Source organism: Gasterosteus aculeatus, chromosome X (genome assembly GCF_964276395.1).
Source record: "Gasterosteus aculeatus chromosome X, fGasAcu3.hap1.1, whole genome shotgun sequence".
NCBI lineage: Eukaryota > Metazoa > Chordata > Actinopteri > Perciformes > Gasterosteidae > Gasterosteus > Gasterosteus aculeatus.
In genome coordinates, this window is record NC_135698.1 from 19,028,073 (window position 1) to 19,047,178 (window position 19,106).

General features: G+C 45.0%; 3 protein-coding genes across 3 annotated transcripts; 1 reads left to right on the forward strand and 2 right to left on the reverse strand.

Annotated features, from left to right (window-relative positions):
• Nucleotides 1-4: 4 nt before the first annotated feature.
• On the reverse strand, nt 5-3,957 carry chid1 (chitinase domain containing 1). The gene is made up of 12 exons (XM_040162025.2): nt 3,522-3,957; nt 3,121-3,264; nt 2,580-2,712; nt 2,444-2,488; nt 2,251-2,357; nt 2,114-2,175; nt 1,930-2,019; nt 1,736-1,837; nt 1,502-1,651; nt 951-1,031; nt 840-882; nt 5-762 (listed from the first exon to the last, which is right to left on the reverse strand). The coding sequence occupies exons 1-12, from the start codon at nt 3,624-3,626 to the stop codon at nt 664-666; spliced, it is 1,161 nt and encodes a 386-aa protein (XP_040017959.1). The 5' UTR covers nt 3,627-3,957; the 3' UTR covers nt 5-663.
• Nucleotides 3,958-10,295, forward strand: ighmbp2 (immunoglobulin mu DNA binding protein 2). The gene is made up of 16 exons (XM_040162015.2): nt 3,958-4,128; nt 4,756-4,838; nt 4,988-5,157; nt 5,251-5,446; nt 5,538-5,635; nt 5,777-5,940; nt 6,089-6,289; nt 6,405-6,552; nt 6,642-6,816; nt 7,140-7,322; nt 7,419-7,537; nt 7,621-7,715; nt 7,900-8,023; nt 8,114-9,007; nt 9,091-9,290; nt 9,893-10,295. Exons 2-16 carry the CDS (start codon nt 4,762-4,764, stop codon nt 10,088-10,090), a joined length of 3,042 nt encoding a protein of 1,013 aa, XP_040017949.2. The 5' UTR covers nt 3,958-4,128; nt 4,756-4,761; the 3' UTR covers nt 10,091-10,295.
• A 1,908-nt stretch (nt 10,296-12,203) lies between these two features.
• Nucleotides 12,204-18,956, reverse strand: rapsn (receptor-associated protein of the synapse, 43kD). Its single transcript, XM_040162024.2, has 8 exons — nt 17,884-18,956; nt 16,977-17,315; nt 16,104-16,262; nt 15,232-15,330; nt 14,985-15,107; nt 14,846-14,899; nt 14,215-14,414; nt 12,204-14,111 (listed from the first exon to the last, which is right to left on the reverse strand). The coding sequence occupies exons 1-8, from the start codon at nt 18,106-18,108 to the stop codon at nt 14,039-14,041; spliced, it is 1,272 nt and encodes a 423-aa protein (XP_040017958.2). The 5' UTR covers nt 18,109-18,956; the 3' UTR covers nt 12,204-14,038.
• Nucleotides 18,957-19,106: the final 150 nt, after the last annotated feature.

Consider the following 19,106-nt stretch of genomic DNA (forward strand, 5'->3'; position numbering starts at 1 on the left):
CCTATTGAACTGCTTGTTCCACATTTATAGTCCTGTAATTGAACAAACATTTATCTCAGACACATATTGGAAGAAGCCGAGTCAGAACAGATGTTCGGCAACTCTCGTTTCTCAATGCTGTTATAAACAAGAAAAGGCTACACAATCAAATGTCATGATTCACAAATACGAGAGAAAAAGCAGTGAAGGATGCACCTCCACAGCAAGCAAAGCTGCTTCGGGGAGCAGAAATGTGCGAAGTGGGGAACAAAACAGCAGAAGCGTTGGACTGAAAAGAGAAGAATATAACCTTTCATTTAAACGTTCTACATGTTGATGGTCATGCACCCGCTGTTAAAGGGACGACTCACTGCACTAAACTGACTAAAAAAATACCACCAATGATAAGGAATAAAACATGCTGAAGTACCTTGTGTCCGCTGCTCGTATCGTTTGAGTCAACATTAATCATTGGTTCATGCAGAGAAGATTTCTCAACACTTTCAATGACCCTCAAACAGGTTGAGTATTAACTAAGTCCTGCGGGTCGTTTCACAGTTCATGTAAGCCAAACTTACAAATACAGAAAAATGATGTCGGCATTAGGCTCCGGAATTTTTGGGTGCTCAATCTTGTCAAATCCATGTGCTGCTGGTCCAAATCCTTCATTATCAAGTCCAACTCTCATAGGAGATCATAGAAATAGTCCAGTCCTTGTCCTAGTTCCCATAAGGAAATTCCTGTTCCCAGTTCAGCGGCTAAAGAGATCCTCATGTAGATCGACTGCAAAGAAGTGAATAACAATGTTAACCTGCCCATGTAGCGGTGAGCATAATAAACACTGTGTGCAGAATACTTACCTTCAACGATGGATAGTACACCACATGCTTTACTGCATTGCTCCTGAAATGAATGTTAGATATTGGTCAAATATTCTCTGAGAAGAGTAAGATGAAGCTGTAATTCAGTACCTCTTGTAGGTGAAATAATGCTCTGCAGAATATTCGTCCCAGAGAAGTTTTGGCCGGTGTTCTCGCAAAATCTCAATGTACCTGTAGGAAAACAGACACATTTAAGATCCTGTTCAGACATTTCCTTCCCTCGGCCTTCTGCTTGTTCTTCGCGCTATTCCTCGGTCTAACCGAAATGTGCAATTTTGCAGAGTTGGAAGAGTTTTTTTTTTTTTTGTCAGATTAAATAAACAAGAAATAATTAAGTTTTTGTGTTTTTTGCTACTTAGCTTCTTCTATTCAAATCCTAACATTTCTCAAAATCATCTCATTAGGGGCTTTGAAGGAATTTGACAGACCTAATGATCTGGAGACATTTGAAGCCTGGTTGATTATGATGAACATAACAAACCCAAAACCTAAAACTGAAGTGTTAGCGGTTCCCAATATCCCAGCAATATTTTCTCATTTTCTTTAAAGAACATCCATCAGGAGTCCCACAATGCTGTATCAGATTGAAGCCAATCAAAACGTAATAAAGTATTCCAGCAGCAGCCACAGTACTATCTTACCTTCCTCCCAGGATTGGCTCTGCTGCCTGACTTGCGAAATCAAGGCCATACAGATTGAGTCCAAGCAGAATCTTTTTCCTCCACCGGATGTCGGGAGCGAGTTGGAGGACGCAGTCCCTCACCCAGGGCAGAGGGGAGCTGGGGCCCGGCCTGTGGAACGCGCAAGACGAGCCTGCGTTAATGCTGCGCGCCTTCCTGTAGCGGCCGGTCGCTCTACTCGTGCGAAACACTCACCTGGCACCACTCGAGTAGTCGTATGTCATGAGGCTGAATCCATCCACTACAGGGGCCAGCTGCTCAAACTCCTCCATGCCAAACATACCCGGCTGCCCCTCACTGACAGAGATGGGGGGAAAAAATGTAGGCGCACTCTTCCAAATGTTTGGTTTTTATAAAAAAGGCGCTGAAAGAAAACACATTTGTTTTACCTCGTCACGGCCGGCGGGATGACAAGAACGCAGTCTAATCTTTTCGCCTTCAAAGTTTCGCATACGTGTTTCACCAAGTGGACCAGCTCCCTGTATGGAGGAGACGTCCCGTAATGTATCATTTGTATTTCCATCCAAGAGAAAAAGTGTGACGCGTGGATGGTGTGTCAACGGGAGCGCTCACTTTCTTTTGTTACCTCCCAGCTGGCTCCACAACTCCAACGTGAAACCGTCGAAACCTTCCGTCTGCAGGGGCCACAGCTTCATTAGACAAGACGCGGGACCAACACGCCGCGCTACGCTAAGCTAACGCCGAATTACCTTCGCCACATCCACCAGCTCACTGCCCAGCTCTTCGATCTCATCTTCACTCCCCAGAACACTCACGTAGTCCTGGTAAGACCAGCCGTCAAATAACAGGCGAGGGACTGCGGGTGAAGGAAAGCAAGCGTTCGGCATGAATAACCAAACCCTCGCACGCAGGAAAGGATCAGAGTTGTGCGCGGCGACTCACCCAGCCGGACTTTTTTGTTAGACTTGCGTACGGCTTTGACCCAGCCTGGATAGACCAAAAAAAAAAAAAGACCTTTATGTACATTAATTAGAAGAAAACCACTTCCATCTGACCGTCAGTGACCCGCGTCCTTTACCTGGATCGTGATCGTGGAGACCTGTAACGTCGAATGTTTCAGGTCCCCGCCGGCGCAGCTGAAGCCAAACTGGACACAGCGAAGTTAGTTTAGGACCAAACATCTTGGGAACATCGTAACCGTGGGAATTCCACTGGAGGATGTGGAAAGAGAAGACCGGTCATTTAGAGATATTTAGCTAAAACAACCAACGAAACTAAATGTACCATCGTATAGAGCAGATGAAAGAACCTAACATCAGCAGAGACATGTATTTTGTGCTTGAAGGGTGGTGAATTATGAATTCATTTCGGTGCTGTTACTAATTAATCCTCTCAGAATCAATCAATAAACCAATAGTTTGAAGAGTAACGGTCTGATAAAACACATTGAGGGTGTCTTGCTATAAAAAGAGTAGATTTGGAGATGAAGCTGCGTTCGTGTCCGTTGAACGCCAATATGTTTCTGCACTGAACAACATCGAGTACTTCGAGGAAGAAAAGCGCACAGACAAAACATTTCCAATGTACTCATCAAAGCATCAAATGAGCCGGCGGCTTACAGGGGTGACGTATCCAAGCACCGGTCCTTGAAAGGTTCTCTTGATCTGAGCCCAGTATCTCTTTTCCTCTTTCACGATGTCTTTCCAGGACGGGTGTGACACAACGAGGCCTCTCTCCAACACGGACAGCTCAGCCAGAGAGGTCTGAAACGGTGAGATCAAAAGGGAAAAAGGTACATTTTAATGACAGAAATACACACATACAGTTTGGCCACACGTCATCATTGAATTGAATGAGCAGATGTATATAATCCCGGCGATGGCCTCCTACTGGGTCCGGACCAGTCCATTAACGCGCCGGGCAAACGGTGACTTTTATATGATGTGAACTAACATTTAGAAAACATCTCACTGGTTTGATGGAAAAGAGAATGGAGGTATAACACACAAACTCCACTCACCTCTGCATCAGCTTTGTGCGACTTCTTTGAATCCGTTTTTGAAAGAGTGGCACCGACCAACAAGGTGCACGAGATGGCATGCAGCAGGAATAACGTCGTTCTCATTTTCCAAATAAGCGCGGTGAACAGGAGTGTTGTGAAGCGGTGAAATCTAAAACGGGTTAGCTCAGACTCGGCCGCTTCCTGCCGGACAAAGATCTGCTCGATTAGACACCAGCATACGCTGCTTCACACGCGCCACAGTGACTCCCCTCACACCACAGACACATAACAATTAGAAGAAGAAAAAACGACCCGCTTCTGACTGTCGAGCGGGTTTCCTGCCCGTTTGATTGACAACTTTCGATCAAAGTGTTTCTGGAGCGTCGAAGATAACTTCCGCGTTGTGGGTTTTTCAAAATAAAACACAAGATAAAACCAATCCTCCGAGCCGTTAGGGGCCGCTGCGGTTCGACGAGGTAGAATAATGAAAGAAGACAACACCACACACTGGTCCTATAATTTATGCGATAGAGGACATTAGGAACAGACTAACAACTTGTTGAGCGTGATTAACACCCGCTGCTATTATCTATACCGATAATCTAACGGACTTCAGCCTTAAAAGGTGGGTGTCGCTCTTCTTGCTAGCCGTAACGCTAAAGGCAGAGCGCTGCGTGGTGCGCGAGCTAACGTGAAGCGCAATGACGTTGTAGTTTTTGAGTATGAGTGGGTGTCTCATACTAGTATTTGTAACACTCCGACTGACTATACACATGACATGATGGTAGTTAGCAGTACACTGTGTGACTTATGTGTTTGAGATGAGGTTTTGCTGACCTGGTTGTGTTCCGTGCAGTGGTGACTTGCTTATACAACCTGAGGAGGCAGGTGTTATCCTAAAGTTTCTTGACGGTCTTAAGCGTAATCTGATTGTCTTTATACCATAAAAACACTATTAGAATGAAAATAACTGCAAAACATCCGGCTCGTGCACCAAGGGCACTCGCGTAAAAGGCCTCTCCGTCTTAAAGTCCCGGGCTGAAATTCAGTCCCAGTACGTTCCCAACCCTGGCTACATGCTAATAAAGCATAATAGAACATTATACTGCGCATTTGGATTCTTCATCACTCGTAAATTACAAAACAAATAAAGTGGAGTAAACGATGCAGTATTTGTCTCTGTGGCTCTCAGTGAAAAGTATCATGAAATGCATGTACTCTATGAAAGTAATAATTCTGATTCTTTTTTTAGTGAGCGATGGCAGTTGAAAAGTTTGTGTCAAAGACACTCGAGCTGCTACAGGAGGAGAGAGAGGCGGAAATAGAGGAGACCAGGTATGTAATGTAACATCATCCAAACTGTGATACTTTCCTTGATTCAGCTCTTCAATGAATGTCGTGGGTTAAGCTCCAAAAACAAAGGATCCTACACATCCTACAGTGGCACCATAAAATGACTGTGTTGTGGGTTTTTTTGTCTTCAGGATATGGCAGGAGAACATCTCTCTCAAGGATCTTCAAAATAAAGGAGTTTGCCTGCTGAAATTGCAGGTCGGGAGTCAGTCCACGGGCCTGTACGGTCGCACGGTAATCATCCTCGAGCCGAGGAAGCATCTTGGTTTCTCCTCTCTGCCGAGCAACAGCTTTGGACCCGGTGAGATGGAAGAATTAAACATCCAATCCTCGTGTTTCTGCGAGACGTCGGCTTCACGTGTAGATTAATGGGACATGCATGTCTTCGTTACAGGGGACATAGTGGGCTTGTATGACACCGGTGGGTGCACCCCCGCCTCACAGGTGGGCACAGGAATAGTGACGAGGGTCAGCCAGGCGTCCATCAGCGTGGCCTTCGACGACTCAAAGGACGGCCTCAGGTTTGATACGGATGCGCTTCACAACCTCTTAAAGTTGGCAAATGACGTCACCTACAAACGGATGAAGAAGTGAGTGGGGTTTTTTTTTTCTGTTAAATGGACACAAGGGAATTATGAAATCTTGAAAGATCTTATTTTCTCTGTCTGATATTTCTTGCAGTGCCTTGAACACACTGAACGGATACAGCCATGGACCAGCTGCCAATCTGATAAACGTTCTTTTTGGAGACACAAAACCGTCTCATCAATCACAGCCAAGTAGGGCCACACTTTACAAAGCAAATGTAATGAAAAGTTAAATTGTGATGTTTTTTTTAAGGTATACTATGGTAATTTAAAAGCGTTGCATGAATCGTATAATCCTCATACAATTCTGGGTATCCAATTTTGTTTCTTCAGATGAGGTTAAATTCTTTAACTCCAACCTGGATGACTCTCAGAGAGAAGCCGTGTCCTTTACGCTGTCTCAGAGAGAAGTGGCTGTGATTCATGGACCACCGGGCACTGGGAAAACCACCACAGTGGTGGAGATCATCCTGCAAGCAGTGAAACAAGGCCAAAAGGTGCCCAAAGGGGATTTTTAATAGTCCTTGTGTAAATATCTTTCTACTGCTGATTCATTAAGTTGTATTTACTGGCTCCATCGTAGTCCGTCGTCATCTCAGTCTAGTCAGGGGGATTTTCACAGGTTGGGATGCTGTGTTTGTGCAGGTCCTCTGCTGCGCGCCCTCCAACGTGGCCGTGGATAATTTAGTGGAGCGGTTAGCCCGGTGCAAAGCAAAGGTCCTCAGGCTGGGTCACCCTGCCCGACTTCTGGAGTCCATACAGAAACATTCGCTGGACGCCATCCTCGCGCAGAGCGACAACGCCGGCATCATCGCTGATATCCGTAAAGACATCGATAAAGCATTTGTGGGTACTTGAGTGCGTGTGTTCTTACTGGCATGTGTGACACTTGACTGACTTGTATAAACTATAATATATATATATATATATAAATAAAATTATTATTATTATTTTTTTTAAGATTGGAATGAAGAAAATGCGTGAAAAAGGCGAGCGGGTGAACTTCAAAAGAGAAATAGGGGAGCTTCGAAAAGAGCTGAAGTCGAGGGAAGCGACCGCCATGGCACAGATCCTGAAACGTGCGGATGTCGTGTTATCGACCAACACGGGTCCGTTTTGACCTTCAGTGAAGAAACCGGTAATTCCCCCGATGCGGCGATGATGAAAGGCAATCGAGTGCACTTGTCTGCGTCTGCAGGTGCGTCCAGAGACGGCCCCCTGAAGCTCCTGCCGGAGGAGCATTTTGATTGGGTGGTGATCGACGAGTGCGCTCAGGCGCTGGAGAGCAGCTGTTGGATCGGCCTGCTCCGAGCACGCAAGTGTGTCCTGGCTGGAGACTACAAGCAGTTACCACCTACCATCAAATCGCAAAAGTAAAAAAGGCTTTCTTCTTGATTTCACCCAGATGCAAATAACATTCAAAGGTTTCTTCACTATTGATTGTAAACAACTTGGAGGTAAGCTCTTAAAAACATCCAGCTGATCTGCTTCATCTGGAATGTTTGGCCTGTTACATTTAAATGAGTGCAGCTGTCAACACCACTCATCCGATTTGGTTTTTCTTTGGTGCAGAGAAGCGACGTGATGTCATCCCTACGTCCACTCGCACATCACAGGCATCTCTCATATGAAATAAAGTAAACTATCTTGTTCTCTGAGGCTTCGACCTGCTTATTGTTCTTTTTGTGCCCCACAGGGCTGCATCAAACGGGCTGTCTCTCAGCCTCATGGAGAGGCTCATCCAGATGTACGGCGACTCTGTGGTCCGTATGCTGACCGTTCAGTACCGCATGAACAGTGCCATCATGAGTTGGGCCTCCAAAGAGATGTACCAGGGAAGACTAACGGCTCACAGCTCTGTGGAGAGACACTTGCTGAAGTGAGTGTGACCTCTGTGATGGAAAGTACGTCGCGTTCGTGTTTGAGTGAATGATGAATAGTCGACGCGTGAGCTAACTATGCTTCGATGCTAAAGAGATTTACCAGGAGTCTCCTGCGTCGAAGAGACCAGCACGCCGCTTCTTCTTATTGACACTGCAGGCTGCGGTCTGAGTGAGATGGAGGTCACAGATGAGCAGTCCAAAGGCAATCCGGGTTAGTCATCTTTCTAGCCAGGAATCACCTTTCATTACATTTGGTGTGTTGTGGGATCCAACCCCACTCGACTCTTTCCCCAGGTGAGGTAGACATTGTTGAACTGCACATAAAGGCCTTGACTGGAGCCGGAGTTAAAGCCAAAGACATCGCTGTTATTGCTCCGTACAATCTACAGGTGAGGCGCTGATTTGAGGTACTGTAGTGTACAAATGTTTCTTAGCTCAACTTATACTGCTGTACAACAAAAAAAAAGTCCTAGACTCTGAAATGTCTCTTGAAACTGAAATCAAAAGGCCTACAGTTGTTTCTCGGGGGGTCCAACGAATTGACTCTTATCGTAATGTGTGACATCCGCAAAGGTCGATCTTCTGCGTCAGAAACTTTCCGCGAGGCATCCGGAGCTGGAGATCAAGTCTGTGGATGGATTCCAGGGCCGAGAGAAGGAGGCTGTGGTGCTGTCGTTGGTTCGGTCCAACAGGAAAGGTAACCTCTTCGCCGTCTCTGACACAACGGGATTGTGTGCGGGCAATCCCTCACGCACGTGTTCATCCCTTTTTTTTTTTTTTTTTTCAGGGGAAGTTGGATTTCTCGCGGAGGACAGGAGGATCAATGTGGCCGTCACGCGCGCCAGACGTCACGTGGCTGTTGTGTGCGACAGCCAGACCGTGCAGAGTCACGCTTTCCTCAAGTCCCTCGTCGTTCATATGACCCAGTGTGGCGAGGTGAGAACGGCATTTGAGTACATCCAAGACGTCGTGCCGCAGAACTACACCCGTGACCACACAGACACGAAGGCCAACGCATCTGCCGCCACCGCCGCCGCCAAAGCGAAGCTTAAGGATCAGCCTCCGAGCCGGCCGAAGCCGCGACAAAAGAAGTCCCCGGGTAGCTGCGCTAATGGAAATGCCGCCGGTGCAGAGAAGCCCACAAAGTCCTCCGCCACAGCGCTGACGGAGGAAGAGCAGCAGCAGCAGCAGCAGCAGCAGCAGCAGCAGCAGCAGCAGAACAACCGATGCGCTGAGATCAGAGCGCAGGTGGAGGGCTTTCTGAAGGACTCCAGTCGGAAGGAACTACAGTTCCCATCATCGTTTAACTCTCACGACCGCCTGCTGGTGCACCAGATCGCTGAGGAGCTGGGCCTCGTGCACGAGAGTAAAGGTGAAGGTAAACAGAGGTGTGTCTCTGTCTGCAGGCCTCCGGTATCGGCCCCGGCCGAGAGGCCACCGCAAGGAGGAGGAGGAGGAGAAGAAGTAGAAGTAAGAAAAGATGACCACGCTCAGGAAGAAACCATTCCCAATCCCCAAAGAGAACCGCTGTGTCAACCTCCATTGGACCTGAAGCGTTTACATTTGGAGCGGATGGAGAGGGAGCAGCAGAAGAGAGACCGACACGCTCAACAAAAAAAGCAACCGATCAACTTGCCGCCGGCTCCGGCCCAGTCGTCGAAGAAGCCCAAGTCCGCTAAAGGTCTGTGATCCGAGCACCGTTATTCCGACCCGTCTGCACCAATGTGTATCCGGCTGTCCAACTCTTGCCATTTTCTTTCCCAGGAAAGACCCGAGTGAAGACGGGCGCATGCGGCATCGCCGCGGCCGCCGCTCCGGACGACGACTTTGACGCACTCATCGACGCCGTCATAAAGGCTGAGAGCGTGTGCAGCTTCGTCAGGTGTAAAGCTTCTGTGCGGACGCTCGGACAGCTTTGCCTGTTCTGCAACAGGCAGTATTGTCTCAGTCATCACATACCAGAGGTAGGACGGGAACAGCGGCCGAGCTAATAGTGGTTTTGGTTTGTTTGTAGCTGTATTAAGAACACATGGACAGTGCTGAGATGTGCTGTGCATTGAGTAAAAGTTCACCCAAAACATGCATACTTTGTGGTTACTCGTGCTAATTACCAACCTAGATGTTTTTGGTGTGAGTTGACTAGTTTTGGAGATCTCTGCGGTGGTTCTGCTGCTTTCTCACTAATAAAATGACACTAAATGGTACAAACAGCAACGTCTCCTTCCAGGAATCCTGAGCCGGTTACTCAGATAATGTCGTTCTGGAGTAATCCGCAGCAGTAATGTCTACCTTCCAATGGGACTCTTGGCTGTTGATTGGAACTGCATAGCTTGATGCACAAGAGCTTTGTGCGTTATCTTTACACGCAGGTCGTGATTTCTACAACACAAGAAGGCAAATCTCTATTGTAAATATAAAAACCAATTCAACTCTCCCCAAAACAATGTGGATTGATAAATGGCCCCACAGGTAAAAGGAGGTTTTTAACTCTGGAGTAAATGCATGAATATTGTGATGGTCATGTTCATGATCGTCACTTTTTTTTTTTTTTTTTTTTTTTTTTTAGGTTCACGGCTGTGGGGATGAAGCAAAGTCTCATGCTCGGATGAGAATAAGCAAAGAAGGCGTTCTGTACGCAGGGAGTGGGAAGAAAGACAAATCCATGGACCCCAATAAAAAGGCCTATCTGCAAAGGAAGCTGGACTCTAAATTAAAAGATATGTCATCGCAGAGGAGACCGAAAAACAAAGAAAATGACAGTTAGATGACAAATGAGCTCTGTAAATTAACTGGAGTTTGCATTCAAATGTTTGAACTCTTATTTAATCAAAGATAGTTATTCAACTAAAATGTACAGCGGTCCAGTTCGTGACCTCTGCAGTAAGGATTTATACAATTTGCTGCTAAATTTCCTGAAGTGTTGAAATGAAATTGTTGCCGTCGTACGCACTAAACAAAGTCGTCTTCAGCTCTACGGTCTCGTGTGTGATGTTTGTGAGTCTCACTGGTACGGTCGGACAGATCGCCACAAGCCCTCTTTCATGCTAAGGGGGACAGTACTCTTCCACTGTAATGGGCTCTGTGAGATGCAGGTAATGGTAAAATATGTTATAACATTGTCTTGTGCTAAACCCGTGTACCAAGTGTCTGCATTTGAGTCTGACGTGCAAAGAGCAGGATGGTACAAAACCTTTAATTGGCAGCTGTGTCCTGACCTCGTTGATGCCATTTGCACAGAACGCTGTAATATGTGCTGGTGTCTTCGACCTCCTGCTGGCAAGCAATAATTGGCCAGATATATCTGTGGAGATTTGCTCATGTAATCTTTTTCTCTTCTAAAACAAATGTTAACTTTTTGACTTCAATTGATTTAACGTGTCGCGATCCTTCTCATCAACCAACTTGGGGGGATCGGAGATCCCGACAGCTCCTATAAACTGTCTTTATAAACCCGTCTTTGGCCTGGCAGTCCAGCTGTGCTTCCCAGATGTGAAGCGGTTTGCTCCTAACACACACATACATGTGCAGATTGTGAGGGTTTGTCAGCTAGGACTGCTGTTCTGTACACTGGTCAATTATTCTGAGACCTTTTAAGTTCTACTGTGCCATGTTTGGACCTGGAGACAGGAACAGGAAATATAAACAAAATCTACTATATTTTAAAAACTCTTAACGCTTTAAGCCACTGTCTGCTAACTTACCACATGGGAAAAAGTCGGCCATCTTCCAAATTCCCCATTGAAGTGATCCCAGATGCTTTGCAGATTTGATCAGGATGTCTCCGATACATTCCAGCTCTGGATCATTGCATTTGGTGAACTGAAATCGGCTTAAGGCACAGAGTAATGCAATTTGTAACGTTTACGTTGCATTGTTAAGTCACGTGACTGCGATTGTGCAACCGCTACGTGACTCCACAACACAACTTTAAATGGACAAAGTCCCAGTCAGATCTTTGTTATATTTGATCTATTCATCTTTTACCCAAAGTGAATGATATTCCATACGAGTCCAGTGCAGGAGAAATTGGTTTTCTTAAAATATAATTTGTTTTTTCTATTACAAATCGTACTTTCATTTTTTTTATATTGCCCACCAACTTTTTTTTTGTCATTTTTACACTCACTATGACAATTCTCATGCTATTCCCTTTTCTATGTACTTTTTTATGAAGTTCTATAGTGGCCTTTTAATGCCTTTTTATACTCTATGACATTTAGACGACATACTACACGTCTTTCTATAACATTTTTAAAGGACAAATTAAAATGTCTAAACCAATACTCTTCGTGGCATACTATGACATGGTTTATAACATTATAATCCGAAATATTTTATATTTCTATAAATGCAGCAATGATCTCCACCAGGCTATCAAAGGCCTTTTGGGCATCCAAAGAAAGCAGTTTTCATCCTGATTAAGCTCAAGATGTTAAACCCCGTCTGGTCCTTCAGTCCACATTAATCCATTCTGATCAAATGAGATTTTTATCGAGTTATTTTTTTTTTTAGAACTATTTTTAATGATGCAGTTAATCCTCTTGTCATTTTACCAGTTTCTATCTTTACTGTACCTGTGGCCGACATGACGGATCCTGGTCATTATGACAAAACATTCTCCAGCTTCTCGCCGTGAAGAAAACAAACGTCTTCATTCCTGATGGTGTTTTGCACTTGACATTGGTCGTGAGATATTTTTAGGCCCCCCAGGGGACACGGGGCGACACACGGGACATTCTCTGCATCCTTTCCATTACCAGAATTTCTGTAAACATTTTGGCCGTATTTCAGGTGAACAGGAAGGTTGTAAAGGAAGTCCTCTTGAATGAAATCAAAGCCATTCTGCTGCCGTGTTCACAGAATAGACTTCTATTTACTTTATTTTCCATTCCATTTATTTTCCATTTTGAAATGCTTCCATATTTGACACAGTAACATGGTTTGACTCGATGCATACATATATTAACAATGCATTCTAGATCATTAAAAGGTTTTATCAACACGTCTAGAAAAACATAATTCCACCTCATGTACTTAAATTTTATTACTGCATTTATTCCTCTGAGAAGCGGAAAGCTTAGAGGAAAAACAGAGGTAGTTTAAATTGTGGACGAGTGACAGTGAAATCTTATTTTTACTCCAGAACTAAGAACAAAACGTTGCTTTAGAGGTTTTACATTGACTGTGCTACAGATTAACAGAGTGAAACAACATTATTTGGATGCACAGCTTGTGAAAACAGAGGATTGGGCAGTAATAGTAAATGTGTTGGTCTCCCTCTTCTCATGCGGTCATCCTTCTTGCGTGACAGAAAGCTACATGCGAAAAATGTTTCAAATCTAAAATATGTATATTCCTTAAGTTTGAAAACATGTTTTTCTTTGTTAATGAAATAACTGTTTCTAAAAGGTTTAACAGCAATTGTTGACTTTTTTTTTACCACTCAAATGAAGTTATCTGTGTGCCACATCTACATCTATGTTTTAAAAGAGTAATTTTATCACCTACAACTAGTCTCACTACAGATACATTTAAGGGAGAGTTTACTTTTGTAGGGAAAGCCTACTTTATAAAAAAAAAACTCTATAAAGCCTTTACAATATTAATTAACCGGCTTTACCCCCAAAATCACATTACTCGAATATATTGAACAAGTTATTGAACAAATATATAAGGAATATGAATGGTAAAAGCCACTAAATATGAACTAATCCTATAATAAACAATTCTGAAATAAGAAAATGCAGCCACAAGGATTCATAGTTTGATGAAATCCTTTGTTTCCTGCATTATGAAAAAAAACATGCATCACTATCTGACGGGATAATTCTTTTTTTTTTGTCTTTCTCCCTCAAAACCCCCTTAAGATTACAATGCCTCTGCAAATAAATAATCTCAATACATTTGACCATTCGGTATATATTTACATTCAACTGTAAATTTAAAGCACCACATTAAAATGTATCTTCTCTAAATGGGTATCTGACAGATGTGTGATTGGTCAAAGAAGATCCTTTCCCGACAGGTTTCCTTCTCAAACAATATGCGCCTTAGATAGCGACAATATTATGCTGCTGTCAGTTTTAAACATGGAGAGAAAAGGAATTTCTAGGAACACAATGTGTGTTGTTCTGGCTCCTTAAACTCGATGAATACGTGATACATTTTGAATGGTTGAGAGATTTTAGCTGTAGGTTTTAAATAACACCTCAAATAAATCAAACCTCTAAAAGAAAAATAACATGACAAAGGTATGTACAATTATAAATATAGCGTGTATGAAATCAGTTAAATTCAGAAATGGCTCTGTACTCTGATAAATACAAAAAAAAATAAAAAAAACTGTTGATTAAAGAGAAAGTGGATGTTGTGTCAAAGATATTATCAGACCTGGAACAACAAACCCGGTCTTTTTTCCACTAGAATGAAATCCTGCAACATGAAGAGTCCTCGGGGACGACGTGGGTTCGTGCTTCTTCGGCTTGTATTGAAATCAGTCAGTTGTACCTCCACCGCCAGCCGACATCACATCGAGCCCTCAGAGCCGCGCTCTTCGACACTGGGTTGAGTTCAGCATCCTCTCCACAGAGCAGCGGATCGTTACTCCTCAAACACCTTCAGCACCTCCCGAGGCCGCCTGCTCCTCCCGGTCAGGAGCCTGCGAGGCTTCGCGCTTCGTCTGCACATCCAACGCACAAACGCCGGCTCGCCATCACACAAATCCAGGCTTCAACGAGGACTTGAAACATTTCGGACAACCCTTGGTGCCGTTTGTCTGCAGACACCTGAAAGGATAAAAACAGTGGAGTCTCAACTGCTTGGGCCTGCTCCGGCAACAAAAATCAAGAGCCACACATGACAAACATCACGCTGTGCTAGAACACCCACTTGAGATGGAAAATGTGGGAACAAGGTAAGGCCTGCAGCTTTTGGTCCCTGTCCCCGATGGACTCTCCACACATGCCGCAGTAGAGCTCCAGCTCCTCCACACACTGCAGGAACTTCACCACCTGCTCCCTGAGCTCCTCCTGCTGCCCCCGGGCACGATAAATCCCCTCACTCAGGCAGTGCACCTTCAGCGTAGACAGCTGGAGGAGAAAAAGACTGCCGTCAGTGACCAGTGAAGGGCTGAAGGATTCGGTCTCTTGTTCTCTGAACCGCTCCAAGTCGTTTCTGTATAGATTTTACCGCGGAAAAAAACCTGCAAATTCCAGATGAAATCTCACATAGGATTTATATGGGTTTTGTCTACTACTTTGTCTGTAACTGTATACAGAAATATTTGTGCGTCTTCCCCAAAACATATGCATTCAACTGTACCACATTTGTCTAGATAAGAAAGAGCACAGGGCCCAACACAGATCCCTGAGGTGTCCATCCCAAAGTGACATAAAATACCCCCGTCTGCTGTTTCTTATTGCGTGGAACATCCTGTACGCAGTAACTGTGCAACTTAGCCTTGTCTATGGATAAATAGTTGCTGCTCTACTTTACTTGTGTCCGGTGTAACATCGGTTACCTTGTTTCCCATCCCATCTGCCAACTCCTGTGCTCGCTGTAAAGAATCAAGAGCCTGGAAAACAACACACAGTGGCAGACACTCAATACGAATACACCAAAGAAAGATGCCCTTGAAATTCAGATTTAATAACAGGTACCTTGTCAAATTCTTTCTGCAGAAGCCAACACTTTGCAACTCCCAGGTAGACATGAGATTGTCCGAGACGGTTTCCAATCTCAGTCATGATACCCAGTGCAGACTCGTAGCGAGGGAATGCTTTCTGGGTGGATCAAGGGGATTACCAAAATAAAGCTCAGCATATAGATGCAACAAAAAGTAAAGGGAAACAATTCAGCAAGACAAACTCTTATCATCAACAAGCGTGCACGAGGGAGGCCTCTTACATCAGCGTCCCGCCTGCAGCGGTGTATGTCTGCAAAGTTCAGTAAGCACAGAGCCTGCAGAGGACGGTCACTGTGCTGCAGGGCAATCTTCATCGATTCCTGTTGACGGGGAAGACAAGAGGTTTCTGAGAAGAAATTGATACGTCGGACTCGTCCATGATACCAAAGCTCTCCTGGAAGCTATTGATGGGAAATTAACAAGCAGCATCAAACCGATGTAGTAAATATTCCCTTGGTACATTTAATGAATGAATGAGAGCATTTATTTGTTTTTTTATAATGAAAAGTGTTTAGTGGATCCTGAAAAGCCATAATTCATTAAACTGCTTTAACAAATAGCATGTATTTATTTCATTGAGCAGTTTCAGTATATTTTAAAATAAACCAGGCTGACAAATGCCGCAAAACGAGAAGCAGGATACGAGAGGATTACTCTTGTATCCTCCTGTTCTATATATGACCACATGTGTAAATTGTTCGTCTAAATGTGACTGGCTAAAGTAATAAATCGGAAATGCCTCCTGCGGTCTTGTTACTTTTTCACTCCAAGGCAATGACGTCAAGCTATTTCTCCCCCTCAGTACATAATTAGAACAGAGTGAGGACCAAAGCTTCATTAACACTCTAAAGCAGCCCCTCTGTGAGCATATTTCGGTCGAGGTCTGGTACAACAGAACAACTGGCCCTCGCACCTGTCAGCACAACAGCTAATGTGTCTTCAACAAATATCGTTTGACATCCAAACAACCAAAGCAATCGGGGGCACAGGGACATCGAGAGGAAGCAAAACTGGGACCAGCTATGCGAAGTTTGCTTTGTGGGGTTTGAGTGGACACTTTGAGGACGGTTTGGACGGCTTTTAGAGACAATACCTCGCAGCACTCCATGGCGTCCGGCAGGCGCTCCAGCTTCCTGTAGGCGACGGACATGTGGTACTGGCTCATGGCTCGATACTTCAGGCTCCAACCCTTCCCGTAGTCATTGACAAGCTCAGCTGCTTTACACGGGAAGAACAGCGCTTTCTCATAGTCCTGTTGGCAGAACATGTCGACAAATAAGACCTCCGATCCAGAGTGTCTCGGTCAAGTGTTTTTTTTTTTTTAGGTTGGTTATTTCCTTCCAATGACTATTCAACCTTTGACAGCATTCAAACAAAACGCATTTAAAAAAGAGAATTTAGGAAATACGTCTCTCTAGTAACATTAACAGGCAAACGCAGGTTTTCTTCTGATGACACAATGTGACGTGTGAGTGAATTCTTCAAACGCAGCTTCATCCCATTGAAAAACAATCCTACCTCGGAAGCCGAGGGATTACTCTTACAAATGTTAAGGGCACTACATAACCCGCCTGCCAGGCAGCTTGCTCACTGCGCCTTTGTTTCATAATGCCACATGAGCTAACAGTTGATGAGGTCTGCTCGGAAGCTTGGCGGTGTTACCACGCTCCGCAGATACGTTGGCAACATCGGTATTGATTGCACAATCGTCCCACGTGCAATCCAATTCTTGTTTTTCACCCAAATACAAATATTGAACATTGTCTGTAACAATCAAAAATGTTTGATAAAAACAGAAAAGTTCTCATTCAAGTCCCTTGTCTATAATTTAAATTTGACTGAATATTGTTAAAGACATTCGGGGAAACGGCAACGCTGAGCGAAGACAGCAGTGTGGTATTTACAGTGCGGCGCGCATTCAAACCATCACATTCAGAACAATCTGGTTGATCCCATAAAGAATTACCTTAAGGTGGACGTAAATGTTCCCCAGGCTGCAGCAGACTCTGCACTCCAGCATCTTGTCGTCGTTGTTGTGTGCGTAGCGCAGGGCCTTCTCGTAGCTCTCCAAGGCCTTCTGGAAGACGCTGAGGCCCAGGAAGGCGTTGCCCATGCTGAGACATACCTGGCCGTTGAGCTGCAGGCTGACCGTGGTGCCCTGCATGTTCAAGCAGGTCTTACAGTAGGACACCGTTTTCTGGAAGTCGCACAGCTTCTCATTGCTGCGCGCCAAGTTCAGGTAGCCCTCTGTGAGGTAGTCTGGGTCCTCCATTTCTCTGGCCGTGTCGATTTGATCCAGAGCGTACTGCAAAGAGATCGATTGGTGAATAAAAGAAAGGTGATATGATGGATTTATTCAAAGACATCGGGTGATTTATGAAGTCCTCACTAAAGCTAAAGTTAAAAGAGAGAGGGTGCTGCGTGAGTACAGATGGTTGTGTCAACAAGACACCCCACACTGATGCTCGGGTTGCAGGACACTCGTTTACTCTGCATCGTGTGGAAGCCACACATTAACCCATGCTTCTCAAGATCACTGTAAATGGAATCAAGAGGCTGACCTTTGACCTGTTCTTGTTCAATGGCCACTTAATCGTTGTCGAAATGTACTACGGCGCCAACTGGAGAAGCTTTATATAAGGCGACAGGGGAGCAAGTGGAACACACATACAGTACCAGTCAAAAGTGTACGTACATGTATACGTGTACATACATGTGATGGCACTGGAGAGAAAATACAAGGTTGTTTTGACAAAGTGGCGAAATTGACACGTTCACAACCAAATATATATATATATATTTTGATATGGTCTAAATCAATATAATTTAACTAAAGTAATTCTGTGTAGCTGCCATTTTTTGGGGAGGCTTACCTTAAGCATATCTTTGTATTTTCCCATTTCCGAGTGAGCCGTAATCAGGCACCCTAACACCCGGAACTTCCCTCCAGGATCTGAGGTCTTCTCCAGCACTTTAGTCCAGACATGCAGGGCTTTGTCCGTCTGATTGGACTGATACAACCTCAGGCCCTTCTCGATCTGCTGCTTGGTTTGGTCCTGGCCCATCTCTGGTGCAAGGCGCTTCATAAAAGTATTCATTCGTTTAGGCCATGCGATTTCGGTGAGGCGGCAAGAAAGTAGATCCTCGCCATGCGCTGAACAACTCCCAAGAAAATCCCTTCAAGATGATCCTCCACAGGGTCGCTGCCAGACGGCCTACCAGATCCTGCTCCCTCAGCTCCGGCTGTGCTGAGATGGGGAGGAAACTGAATCCGCCAAAATAAAACGGCAACACACCAAGACCATTATCACCAGTCGCTTCTAGGAGCGCGGCAAGGCCGGAAAAATAAATGAAAACACCTTCCCCATTTAAACCCGCAATGATCCCGCCTCACCATCAAATATTCTCCGGCAGTTTCGCGCTTGAAAAATGCCAAAGAAAAAAAGGTTTCCAGACCGAGTGCTAGCAGTGATATCCCAGAATATCTTCTCCCTCCACGCCCCAGCGAAAGGAATTCTCCACCACCCCCCCCCCTCCACCTTCTCGCTACTGCTGGCGCTACAGCAGATGGCCTTGTCACTCCGGACCACGTGTCCCTTCCGGAATTCTGTCCTGCCCTCAACAAGCAGACCCAAGGTCACTCCAGCTCCTAGCGATCTACCTTCGCACTAAACCTCCCTCACTTACATCACAACCCCCCTGAGCATTAAAAACACATCCGCAAAGTGATCTGAGCCGGGTCCCACGTGGGGCAGTGAGCCGCTATTAACGACATTATTGCCTCAATAATGGGACTGCAAGTCAGACGGTGCTCTGTTCTAATTGGGAGCTCTTATGGAGGCGCACATGTGCCCCCCCTCCCTCATCTTGGCGTCAGCAAGCGATGCTTAGAATAGTTCACAAAGTCTGACATGTTACTGGTCTTGGGTTTCAGCTGCACAGCCTCCTGCAACACATCAATGGGATCAAAGTTTTGCCTTCTCTGTAGTAGCTTTCTCTCCGTCAACTCCCCCGTCCCGCCCCCCCAAGGACAAAACAGACATCTTTACCACCTCGGCATTCACGAGATGTACTAACAATCCAAAGATAAAGACAG

Excerpts from the sequence above, each read along its gene's own strand:
- chid1 (XM_040162025.2), bottom strand. The coding sequence starts at position 3,626 with ATGAGAACGACGTTATTCCTGCTGCATGCCATCTCGTGCACCTTGTTG. Across the intron at positions 2,176-2,250 it reads AGCTGGTGGATGTGGCGAAG|ACGGAAGGTTTCGACGGTTT; the intron begins GTAATTCGGCGT and ends TGGCCCCTGCAG. Across the intron at positions 1,652-1,735 it reads GACTACTCGAGTGGTGCCAG|GCCGGGCCCCAGCTCCCCTC; the intron begins GTGAGTGTTTCG and ends CGCGTTCCACAG.
- ighmbp2 (XM_040162015.2), top strand. The coding sequence starts at position 4,762 with ATGGCAGTTGAAAAGTTTGTGTCAAAGACACTCGAGCTGCTACAGGAG. Across the intron at positions 8,024-8,113 it reads GGTTCGGTCCAACAGGAAAG|GGGAAGTTGGATTTCTCGCG; the intron begins GTAACCTCTTCG and ends TTTTTTTTTCAG. Across the intron at positions 9,008-9,090 it reads GAAGCCCAAGTCCGCTAAAG|GAAAGACCCGAGTGAAGACG; the intron begins GTCTGTGATCCG and ends TTTCTTTCCCAG.
- rapsn (XM_040162024.2), bottom strand. The coding sequence starts at position 18,108 with ATGAATACTTTTATGAAGCGCCTTGCACCAGAGATGGGCCAGGACCAA. Across the intron at positions 15,108-15,231 it reads GCTGCAGGCGGGACGCTGAT|AAAGCATTCCCTCGCTACGA; the intron begins GTAAGAGGCCTC and ends TGATCCACCCAG. Across the intron at positions 14,112-14,214 it reads TCCCACATTTTCCATCTCAA|GTGTCTGCAGACAAACGGCA; the intron begins GTGGGTGTTCTA and ends TTATCCTTTCAG.